This window comes from Balaenoptera physalus (genome assembly GCF_965194825.1).
Source record: "Balaenoptera physalus genome assembly, chromosome: 13".
In the NCBI taxonomy this organism is placed as follows: Eukaryota; Metazoa; Chordata; class Mammalia; order Artiodactyla; family Balaenopteridae; genus Balaenoptera; species Balaenoptera physalus.
Genome location: NC_138892.1, coordinates 25878426 through 25890978, shown reverse-complemented (window position 1 = coordinate 25890978; position 12553 = coordinate 25878426). Strand labels below are relative to the sequence as shown.

The 12553-nt window shown below is 36.4% G+C and overlaps 1 protein-coding gene across 11 annotated transcripts in view; it reads left to right on the top strand.

Moving 5' to 3' along the window:
* VEZT (vezatin, adherens junctions transmembrane protein) overlaps positions 1-11866 on the top strand; it is a 73205-nt gene extending 61339 nt beyond the window's left edge. For 9 of the 11 annotated variants that reach the window (XM_082418801.1, XM_082418797.1, XM_082418800.1 and 6 more), the window contains 4 exons: positions 1127-1320; positions 5505-5605; positions 7249-7456; positions 11092-11866. In XM_082418801.1, coding sequence (XP_082274927.1) covers positions 1127-1320; positions 5505-5605; positions 7249-7456; positions 11092-11606 — 1018 coding nt within the window. In that variant the 3' untranslated portion in view covers positions 11607-11866. The other 2 variants (XM_082418794.1, XM_082418793.1) reach the window with 2 other exon arrangements.
* Positions 11867-12553: the final 687 nt, after the last annotated feature.

Genomic DNA, 12553 nt, shown 5'->3' with positions numbered 1-12553 from the left:
TTTAAAAATGAAATATTCTATATATGCTACTACATGTCACCTTTCAAAATATTTTCACTAGAGAGCAAACCAGTCACAAATCATCATATCTGATTTGCCCTTTAGCACTGCCACACACAACTTTTAAAAGTGTTATCTAAAAAATTTTGTGTTTCGTCCCTCCCTCTCGCTTGTCCCCTTTGCTATTCCCACTCTCACTTGCCTACCCTAGGACATTAACCCTTTAACTGTTCTCCTGGCCTCTAGAGTGCAAGATTAATGTTTCTGAGGCATATATATGCTTTCTTACTTATCTGAAAATTTTCACTGGTTTTGGACTATAACAGCTTAGACTAAAGTCTGTATAAAACATTCTACAGAAAGGATTTGCCATAACCTGACTACAGGCTGCTTTCTGTCTTTATTTCTCACTTCTTTCCTTCAGTCCCGCCAAACTGTATAAATTCCTTTCCCCATGTACCATCTACAGTGACTTTCCTCGTCTTCTGTACATGCTCCGATTTTATCCATCCTTCAGTGCTGCCTCAGAAGTACCTCTTCCTTAGCTGTTCCCTGTCTGGACCCATAGCTGGTAGTAACTTCCCCCTCTTCTGAATTCTTATAAGTCTGTCTTTATGTCTCAGTCATTTTGTGCCTGGATTTAGCCCAGCTTCACAGCTTACCAGCTCTATGACCTGGGCAAGTTTCTTCAACTCTCTAGACCTAATTTGGAATGGAAATAAAATGTTAATCTTAATTTTTTATGATATTGTATTGTATATGTATAATTCCCCTGATTTGGTATAAGTTTCTTATAAGTAGGAAATGGGTTTAATTTATCCTTTCAGTTTGTAAAATGCCTGGTATGTATGCAAGAAGTACTTGTTGAATAAATGTATGAATACTCTTCATAAGCTTTTTTAAAAATTGTGGTAAAATGCACATAACATAAAATTTACCATTTAACCATTTTTAAGCATACAGTTAAGTGGCATTAAGTACATATATATTGTTGTGCAACCATCACCACCTTCCATGTCCAGAGCTTTTTTCATCTTATAAACTTATTTCTTAAATCAACCTTGTGAATTATACATTTCAGTTCACAGTTCATAGAAATCTGTTGCTGTTTTTCTTTATTACTCAGGGTAATAATTTTTGAAGATGAACTTGAAAAGCTTGTTTGTACTAGAGAAACACAAGAACTAGTGTCAGAAGCTTATCAAATCCTAGAACAGAAATTAAAGTTGATTCAGCCCCATGTTCAAGCGAGCAACAGTTGCTGGGAAGAGGCCATTTCTCAAGTGGACAAGTTGCTACGAAGAAATACAGATAAAAAAGGTACCTATGAGAGAGTTCTTTTGCGTACCCTTATCAGATATGCTTATTCTTCTCTGGTAAGATTTTATTAGGTGTACTTCTTATCTATGTGATGAAACTGACTTGACAAAATTACTTAGTTTACTAAAAAAAAAAGTTAAATTTATATGTACCAATTGACACTGAATATAAAGCCTTGGCTCTTATTTTTGTAAATAAAAAATGAATATGCTTTGAAAGTTCCCTGAATCATATACCTCCTTTTTAAAAAATTGAATTAAACAAATAGATTTTAATAGTGTTATTCCATTATTAGGACTTCCAGAAACTCTTTTCCAGTTAGGGTAATAATGAGTTTGGTAGTCAGGGGCCAGAAATTGAGTTTACTTTTAAGATAAAATACTTCAGTCATTTAAAAACAGTATACAAATGCTATGTTGGCTGGTACTGCATATTTGTTATTATTATTGGATCTAAAATGTATTAAGTGCTGTCTGTTGGTGGGAATGTAAATTGATACAGCCACTATGGAGAACAGTAGGGAGGTTCCTTAAAAAGCTAAAAATAGAACTACCATACAACCCAGCAATCCCACTACTGGGCATATACCCTGAGAAAACCATAATTTAAAAAGAGTCATGTACCACAGTGTTCATTGCAGCACTATTTACAATAGCCAGGACATGGAAACAACCTAAGTGTCCATTGACAGATGAATGGATAAAGAAGATGTGGCACATATATACAATGGAATATTCCTCAGCCATAAAAAGAAACGAAATTGGGTTATTTGTAGTGAGGTGGATGGACCTAGAGTCTGTCATACAGAGTGAAGTAAGTCAGAAAGAGAAAAACAAATACCGTATGCTAACACATATATGTGGAATCTAAAAAAAAAAAAAGGTTCTGATGAACCTAGGGGCAGGACAGGAATAAAGACACAGACGTAGAGAATGGACTTGAGGACACGGGGAGGGGGCAGGGTAAGCTGGGACGAGGTGAGAGAGTAGCATTGACATATATACACTTCCAAATGTAAAAGAGATAGCTGGTGGGAAGCAGCCGCATAGCACAGGGAGATCAGCTCGGTGCTTTGCGACCACCTACAGGGGTGGAAAAGGAGGGTGGGAGGGAGACGCAAGAGGGAGGGGATATGGGGATATACGTATGCATATAGGTGATTCACTTTGTTATACAGCAGAAACTAACACACCATTGTAAAGCAATTATACTCCAATAAAGATGTTAAAAAAAAAAGAAAATGTATTAAAATGTGCCGTTATTTAATAGGAGCATCAGAGTGCCTTGTACTGCTAGGTAAAAAGGCAGTCTTGAAACTTTCGGCAAAACTGCTTTCCTTTGGACCCAGATTTTATACTTGTTTTTACTAATTTCACTAATTCCATTGTAAATGGCTGACATATTAATCTTTAAACTTATGCTACAAGTCAATACCATGTTTATCCCTTGGAACCTTATTATGAGGTTAATCAGATTTATGTATAGAAATTGTATTGCTGCCAAAGGTGAGTAATGCTTTATCATCCTGTTAGTCATTGTTTTGTTTACGGCTAGATCTGTAATACTTTGTTTAATGTCTTAAACAAACTGAGAAAGTCCTTAGATAGTAAAAGTATTAACTTTTTTCAAAGGAAATGTTAACAAGCTAATTACCGATATACTACCAATAGATTTCCTTTATATCTCAAATGTAAATGGTGAATAATTCTTTCTCCAAAGGATAAATATGCCAAGAATTTTTAATATGTGCAAATATTTATACATATTAAGCTTTTTGATATGACTCTAGAGCTTTTAAGTATATTTTCCATAAATAGAAACACTCAGAAGACCACTGGGTGTTAAAAGATGCATCTCATTCACCCCTCCCTTAGCATACTCTGAGATGTTGAATCTTAGTCAGTCAAACATGATTGTTAAAATTGTCTCCAAATCATTGGGCAGATGATAAGCCATTTCATGATATCCTCTGTATATGTGGCTTTTGCTCATAGGTGATAATGGCATGAAGTAAGATACAAGTATTCACAAACTTTTCTCACTAAAATGCCCATAGTAGCCTTGGCTACACAACTTGAAATAAAACTGTTCGTTTGAATTTTTTTAAGAAGCAGGTGCTTTTAGTTAGCCATATCTTTTTTTTTTTTAGTTATTTCAAAATTATAGGAATATCACGAGAGTAATAATTCTAAGTACTGTTCATCCAGATTCCCCAGTTGTTGACATTCTACCACATTTGCTTTATCTCTCTGTGTATCTGTCTATAAATTCTTTTGGTGGTATTATTCTGAACCATTTGAGAGTAAGATACAGACATGAAACCCCATTACCCCTAAATACTTCTGTTCACATTTTTGAAAAACAGACATTCTTTTACATACCCATAGTATGCCATCAAAATCAGGAAATAGCCCAAGGCTCCTTCAGCTGATGAATAGGTAAGCCATTATATCCACCCATACGATGGAATACTACTCAGAAATAAAAAAGAAGTGAACTACTGATACATTAATAAGATGGAAGATTCACTATGCTAATCAGAAGAGGCCAGACTCAAATCACTACATAGTGTATGATTCCATTTATATGACGTGCTGAAAATGATAAAATTTAATAGGAACAGGAAACATATCAATGGTTACTAGGAGTTGCATATGGAGGGAGGAATAGGGTATAAGGAGGCAGCATAAGTAAATGTTTTGACGTGATAGAACTATTCTGTATCATGATTTTGGTGGTAGAGGTGATTACATGACTCTAATTTGTCTAAACTCATAAAATTGTATATACAAAAAAGTGAATTTTATGAGTGAATAAAATAAATTAGCTTAAAATTTTTTCACCCACTAGTTTTAGCATCCATTGATAGTTCTTGCTTGAATTGGATATTACTGTGATGGTTGCCAAATGGTAATTTTCTACTTCCATTTTCCATTTACACTTACTAGTTGACACTCTATTATAAGGTTAAGCATCCCCCCCCTTTCCACTTATTTATATCAATGTGGATATATGGATTCTTATTTTATTCAGTAGATCATAGTTTGTTACTTTTATATTGTATTGTTGCCCAGGTTGTCCAAAGTTTGACCAGAGGGAGCCCATTCAAGGTGATTCGTGTCACCATCATTCTTTGAGCACTTCTTTACTTTGTCTCATACTTTCCCTGCCTCCAGCCATAACATCAGCCTTGTCTCCAAGAAGCCCTCATTCCTTTTAATGGAAAATGACATTTAGAAACCAAGATCTAGGTGCTGGGTATGCTCAGAGCCACTGGGATGTTACTTCTTTGACCACTTCTCAGTGTACAGAGCTGTGAAATACATCTGCGTATATACATGTATACACTCCATCTCTATTTCTGTATCTGTCTATCCATATATGTTGTAAGCCATGAGTTCATACCAATACCTCCAATTCAATTCTAATACCACATAGTTTATTCTGGCCTTCCCCCCTCTATATTTGTTCCTCCCTTTTGTGATTATGAGAAGCTTGGCTGTCATTAGTTTCAATATATTTACTTATTTACTCAATCCTTTGTATGTAACCAATCGCCTGCTGCTGTGGGCTAAGTCACATTTCTGCTGATTCACACCTATTGAAGGTTCTTCCCACCCCAGCCTAGCTTGCTTTGACCACACCAGCCCATGCCAGCCAAGAGTCCCCCCAACTCTGTTCCCAACCATGTATCTATCATTACTCTAGAAAGGTAAAAACCTAGAGGCTTAACCCCTGCTTCTTGAAAGTAGAGAGATAATGATAAAAGATAGAGAGCTGGACATGAGGCTAAGTAACCCCGAGATTAGATGCCAAACACCAATTTTAAATAATTAAAGTTAAGCTCACCTGGGTGATCTTTTCAATCTATTTACTTGTGAAACTCATTTCCAATCCTAACTTCTCCTGAGAATAAAAATAGTATAAGCGAAGTGCAAGATCAAAGTTTGTTTTTTGTAGGGAACAGTGGGTCTGTCTTGAGCCTGTTTCTGTGCCATGAACAAAGTTGATTGTTCAGCGAGTATTTAGTGTACCTACTGTGTGCCAGATACTATGGTAAGGTGAAAAAGGGAGAGAAAAAACAGGTTTTTCTTCTCCAAGAGTTTAACTTAAATTGTAAATCTATAGATATTACTCTTGTTAACTTTAATAGATGTTCACTCATTTCTGTGTTTCTTTTTAAGGCAAACCTGAAATGGCATGTGAAAACCCACACTGTACTGTGGTACCTTTGATGCAGCCTCCTCTACACATTGCAGACAAGGATCCAATCCCTGAGGAGCAGGTAAGGGTGAAAATTGCTTTTTTTTCCCCTAAAGAGTTTCACGTACATAACTTACCTAACTTTCTCTGTAAGTGACATGGGTAAGTTCATGTAAGTTGTTGAATTTATATTTCTAATGAACTTCAAAATCACAATACGATGTATTGAATTTATATCATATCATTAGTTCTTAGTGCCTTGAATTTGGATCCATTGAATCTACCCACACATTTTCCTGTTTATATCTAATTGTCCATTTTTTAAACACTCAAAAGTGATGAAATGCATTAAAAATTAGTGCATTAGCAAAGGTACCTTCTGGGATGCTGGAAATGTTTTTATCTTGATCAGAGTGGTGGTTTACCAGTACCTGTGCCTATGTAAAAATCCTATACATTTAAGATTTGTGCATTTGGCTGCATGTATATATGTTATACCCTTTATAAAACACTTTTTAAAATGATTGTGTTAGATGTTGACAACAGATTGCTCATTCTGAAGAAGGCTTCTTTTCCTTAGGTCATACTGTCTATTCAGTATTCTTAATTGCAAAGGGAGACCAACCCTACTTAGTTTAACCTACCAGAAATTTGTTTAAAAACATTACATAGCTGACAGAATATTTCAGAGGTCCAGATAATCAGGCTTGAAGCAGGCTGGGGTAAACAGCCAAAATCACTCAAAAGAACTGTTCCAGTGGCAACATCACTGCTAAGTCACTGGGTGCAGATGTTGCCACTTGCTCCATCAATGTTGAATAATGAAAACTATCTTCAGAACCTCTACCTCTGGAAACTTGATCTGCCACCATCCTTGCCGGAATGGATTCCTCAAAATGCCTATTTCTTTCTTTCTTTCTTTTTTTTTTAACATCTTTATTGGAGTATAATTGCTTTACAATGATGTGTTAGTTTCTGCTTTACAACAAAGTGAATCAGCTATACATATACCCCATATCTCCTCCCTCTTGCATCTCCCTCCCTCCCTCCCTATCCCACCCCTCTAGGTGGTCACAAAGCACCAAGCTGATCTCCCTGTGCTATGCGGCTGCTTCCCACTAGCTATCTATTTTACATTTGGTAGTATGCCTATTTCTTTTATAACAAACTTCTGAATCAGATCTGATCCAGGTACACCCGATTAGAGGATCTCAACTCATTTTCCTTAACCATAACTGCAAGGGAAGCTGAGTAAGCCAGGATCCTACCCTCTCCCTTAGAGATAAGGAGAACCATAAGATGAGGTGTTCCCCAATCCTAGCAATAGTGTTCAAACTTCCTGGGAAGTCAGAAAGAACCACAAATGTCTACCAAAGAAGACTAACATACCTGACCACCTCCCCGGACCACCAGCCCTGCTCATTTTGATTGGTTTTGTCAAAGCTAAAGCTGTAATCTTGACTAGATCTATAGAATGGTATCAGAGTAGAAAAATAACAATCGAAGTTGTTAAACTTCTTATCCGCAACCCTTTTTCATATCAGGTAAGTTTTTTTAAGATTTCAATTTATCTATGTTTGCTTTGTTCGCCCAACTGTGCTTTAATGACCTGTGCCAGGAGTCCTCATTTTTTTTAATCTTGGCGATCAATAGGTGCAGGTAAATGAATGCTACTAGAAAATTGTCCTCTTGAAGTACAGTGCGTTTTCTTTTATTCATTTTCAGGAGTTAGAAGCTTATGTAGATGATATTGATATGGACAGTGATTTCAGAAAGGATGATTTTTATTACTTGTCTCAAGAAGACAGAGAGAGACAGGAGCGTGAGCATGAAGAATCCAAGAGGGTACTCCAAGAACTAAAAACCGTGCTGGGATTTAAAGCATCAGAGGCAGAAAGGCAGAAGTGGAAGCAACTTCTATTTAGTGATCATGGTAAGCACTGACTTCAGAGTAAAACGTTATTTCGATGTAAGGGATTCTTTTTTCTTGAACTATAAATCTTATTTTAGGTATAGAATTCTTACGGTTTTCATTTTAGGGATCCACCAGTAAGTATAGTGCTTTTTCTTCTGGACACAAAATTAACTTGATCAATAAAAGAGTGGGTATATAATCAGATTGGGAATACGAAATTAGACTTTTTCATCGGTTATTTGATTTTTTTTACTAAATTTGTTTCGAAATGGGTAGTGAGTTGTGAATAAATTGATGTGTTTTCAAATTTAGTGAATTTGAGATTCTAAACTCTGTCCTATGTTGATTTTATAATTACTTTAACAAAACACAAAATTAATAACTATGTTCACTATTAAAACAAATGAGTTAAAACCTAGGGCCTTAACTATATCATTAGGTTACTTAATTGATCTGAGCACTTTAGTAGATGGGAAGCAGAGATGCTTCTGTGCACGCTATCTCCATACTTGGATTCGGACAAAGTTGGATGACTGGTAATACCTAAGATTACCCTTAAACTTCTTTATGTTAACCACCCTTCTTTTCTTTAGTCGAACTTCATGGCAGGCAGGAGAGGGAAAGAGGGGAAGCTTAGTACTTGACAATATCAAACTAGCTAATTCGTAATTCAGGAATTAATTCCTATGGATTTCTAAGAAGGTAGAGTGGGACTTCCCTTCCATTTTAGAGTATGTGGAGCCTCAGAATCAACTGCCTTCTCTTCCTTTTCTCTTTTTCACTAGAAGTGTATAGTTTACCTATACTCTGGAAGGTTCCTTGTCGTTCTCTTTTCTTCTCTTAGGAGCCGTACCATCCTCCCTTGTCCAGATGTACACTTCTTGATTTTTTTTTTAAATTAATTTATTTTTGGCTGTGTTGGATCTTTGTTGCCACGTGCAGGCTTTCTCTAGTCGCGGTGAGCGGGGGCTACTCTTCGTTGCGGTGTGTGGACTTCTCATTGCAGTGGCTTCTGTTGTTGCAGAGCACGGGCTCTAGGTGCACGGGCTTCAGTAGTTGTGGCTCGCGGGCTCTAGAGCACAGGCTCAGTAGTTGTGGCACACAGGCTTAGCTGCTCCGTGGCATGTGGGATCTTCCCAGACCAGGGCTCGAACCCATGTCCCCTGCATTGGCATGTGGATTCTTAGCCACTGCACCACAGGGAAACCCCCAGTTCTTGATTTTATCCTTCTTTCTTCCCATTGGCCCCCTTTGTAGCCCAGGTCCTCATAAGATTATGGTCGTATATTGTGATAGCCTCTTAGTTGACTTGCATTTTCAATACCTTTTTCTTCTAAGCTATTCTTAGAAGATAGCTTCTAAGTTTTTAGGATAGCTTACATCTATCCTTGAAAGCTACTTAGATTTTTCTCAAACAGCACACTGATTATAGCTTTCTATCTTAAAAACCTATGGTGGTTCCCCCTTTCTAATTGTATTGAATCTAAACTCCTTTTCCTGGTTTCAAGCCTCTCCATCATGAGTTCATCATATCCATTTATGTTCCCCACTATTTCTAATATAGATATCTTCCTCTGCTTATATCTATCTAATTAGACGATGGTTACTGTTTTTATTAATGAAAAACATTTATGGTGATCCCTTTACCAGGAATGCTGTCCTCTCCACCAGTCTCTCCTCCATGAGTCCCCTCTTACTGCTCCAGTCCTACCACCTCTCCCACCACTACAGACCCTCACACCTGGGGGCACTCTAGTGAAATGAAAGGACATCTTGAGCAGCAAAGCATGTAGTAGATGAAGAACTTCCCAGAAGCAGCAGTAAAAACAGAGTTCCTGAAACTTGCTTGTCCATATATTTAAGGCCTACATAAATAAGAGATTAAGAGTATTATATTTTAGACACTGTTGTTTCCTATGCGTTCAATTTTTTTTTGTTTCTGTAATTAAATTGGTCTTAAATAGGGGCTTTATTATCCCCCACAGTATTCATTTAGTAAATTACTCACTCAACAAGTAGATATTAAGATACTGTTTATTGCTGTATCCCTAGCACATAGATCGAGAGACAAAAATCCCCATACTCCTGGAGGTTTATATTCTAGCACAGAGTTAACACACTAGTCAGTTGATGCATTATACAGATTACCTGCCCCCATTTAATTAACAATAATCAGGAATATCAATCTACTTCTAATATATGTTGCATTCTTTAAGAATTAGCAGATTTATAGACTAACACTGTACATGAAATCTGAAAATAACATTGTATGTGAACTTATATCCTTTTTTATTGTTTAGTATTTTCTTCATGTGGCTTTAAAATTATCTTCTTGACAGTATGGGTAAAGATATAATGATGAGAGAAATGTATCTCTTTTTCAGGTATGTGTTTTCCATAGTTTACATTTGAAAAGGCAATAATGCTAATTTAGTTTGTGAAAATAAATAAAAAGCTGAAACCTTAAAATGCTTTTCCCATGAAAAATTTCAGTACATCTTCCAGAGTTGTTTTCGTCTCTGCCTACAGGGGTAAAGTCCGAATGGAATTAGAGAGGGAAATTCTACACTGGAACCTGCTGTGGCCATTTTTTTCTGTTGTTGCTGCTTCTCTAGTGGAGTTACTGCAGCTTAGGGATCTGTTTCTTGGAAATGGACACGTTTTACAAAATTATTTTTTCAATAAACGCCAGATCTTCAAGACGTGCTTTTTTTTTCTTCCGTCATGCTTCATAACATATTATATTGTACTAACCCCTCATAATGGGAGGAGAGACTGCCTAGCAAGCAACCCACTGCCTACTAACATCAAGAGGGGCTAAATAAAACTTCATTTTCCTTGAAAGGACAACTTCTGCCGTATGGATATAATATTTATGTATTACGCTTTGTACAGTAGTTGATCTGGAATGCAGGTTTTATTTAATTTTATATTTTTCTGTGGCATTACAAAATGTGTACAAGTTTTGGCTTTATTTTCATCAGGGTCTTGTTAGGTGGTTGGCAAGTGAGTTGAATTGTATGTTGCATTTTTTCCCCATGCTGTTTTAACTTGTAAATATATGTGTTGATGATAGGATGATTACCTGGATTACTGTTAGGTGTTTTATCTGACATACTACTAGTGAAAACCATGCTGCTTATTCTTTAGTACAGTGGTTCTCAAACTTTAGTGTGCATCAGAATCCAGTGGAGGGCTTGTAAAACATAGCCAATCCTCACTCAGTTTCCAGTTCAGTAGGTGTGGGATGGAGCTGAAGAATTTGAATTTCTACCAGATTCCTAGGTGATGCTGACTGATGCTCTTGGTTCAAGGGCCACACCTTGAGAACCACTGCTTTAATATTTTGAATAAGAGATATGTGAGGTGTTGTAAAATATTCATCAAAACCCCATCTCATTTCATATCTTAGGCATTTTATCTCTTATAAATTTCTCTGGTTTTATAAATTTACATTGATTTACTGGCAAGTTTTATTTAGCTTTTATTTATTTATTGTTCTTTATAAGAAAAAACTACTGGGAGTTTAAATTAAAGTTTAAATCATTGCTGGGTTTTTAGTTATTTTCTTTCTTTCTTTCTTTCTTTCTTTCTTTCTTTCTTTCTTTCTTTCTTTCTTCCTTTCTTTCTTTCTTTGTTTTTTTCCTTTGAAGCTGTGTTGAAATCCTTGTGTCCTGTAGACCCAGTGGAACCCATAAGTAATTCAGAACCATCAGTGGATTCACATATGGGGAAAGTTTGTAAAAATGATACTGAAGAGGAAAATAATAAACCCTCTACAACCGAAAATGAAATAAGTAATAGGACTGAGTATTTATGTGAATACCCTCTAGATGGTAAAAATAAAGACAATTCTGCAAATGAAGTCTTCCTCCAAGGAGCTGAAGAAAGAGTGTATTATCAATGTGAGAGCGAAGATGAGTCCCAGCAGGCTGATGCAGGTGGCCTGGCCCCTGCCCACCCAACCCACGGGGCCTCATCGCAGCCCTCCATCAAGCAGAGGCTGGCACAGCTACAGCTGTCACCGGATTTTACCTTCACTGCTGGCCTCGCTGCAGAAGTGGCTGCTCGATCTCTCTCCTTTACTACCATGCAGGAACAGACTTTTGGTGATGAGGAGGAAGAACAAATAATGGAAGAAAATGAAAATGAGGTAGAAGAAAAGTAAGAACCAAGATTTACATTAAGGATTTTAAATTGTTCTTTTTTGTGAAAGTGTTTTAACTTCAAGACTAGATGTTCCACTGGAAAGGGAAAATGAGTGTAAGTTTACTATATTTAAAGCTAAGATGTGAATTTACAGGAAGAATCCTGGTTTGAACAACTGATCTGAAAATAGTAGTTTACCTGTAAATGGCAGACCTTTTAGGAAAATAAGAGAAAGGTAAGGGCTCTTTTGAATAAACTGCTATTTTATTTTCAGCACAACTGATTGATCTTGGAAATTCTTTAAGTATCTTTAATAACAAATGAATTTATCATTTCTTGCCAGAATTTACTACCATAAAATGACTGGGGTAATTCTGTTGCAAGAACATTAACATTTAGTATGGCTCCTTTTTACTGTATTCTTGCAGTTAATGACTGCAGCTATCATGTCAGTAACAAGTTGTTTGTATTTTATTTTTGTTTATACCAGTCTTAAAACAAAGATACACGTTCTGAATAAAAAGAAAATTGAATTCATGCAATTGATGTGTACTGGGGTTTGGAACTAAAATGTAGTTTCAAAATTACTTGGGTTATAACATGTGTCTTATGTTTCCTTGTTCGTATGTGTATTCAGTGGTTAATTTTAAGATTTCTAAATGATCTTTTAAAAAAACACATTGTACCTTTTTAAGAATTACCCTTTCAGTTTTGTGTGTTTATCTTTTTCTGTTCTTGTTGCAATGAAAAGAGATGATATCAAAGTGGGATCCCTATAGTCTGAGGCCTCATCCTCAACTTTGCAAAAAAGTTCCTTTTATCAGTTTGCCTAGAGATAATGGGTGCCATTAACACAAGCAGGTCACCATGCTGCTGATTTCTAGCCTGAAGCTGTACCCTCTCCACCTTAATAAGATTCTGGAAACATCCTGTCGGCTTCCTGGAAAGCATCCTTGTCTCCTTAAT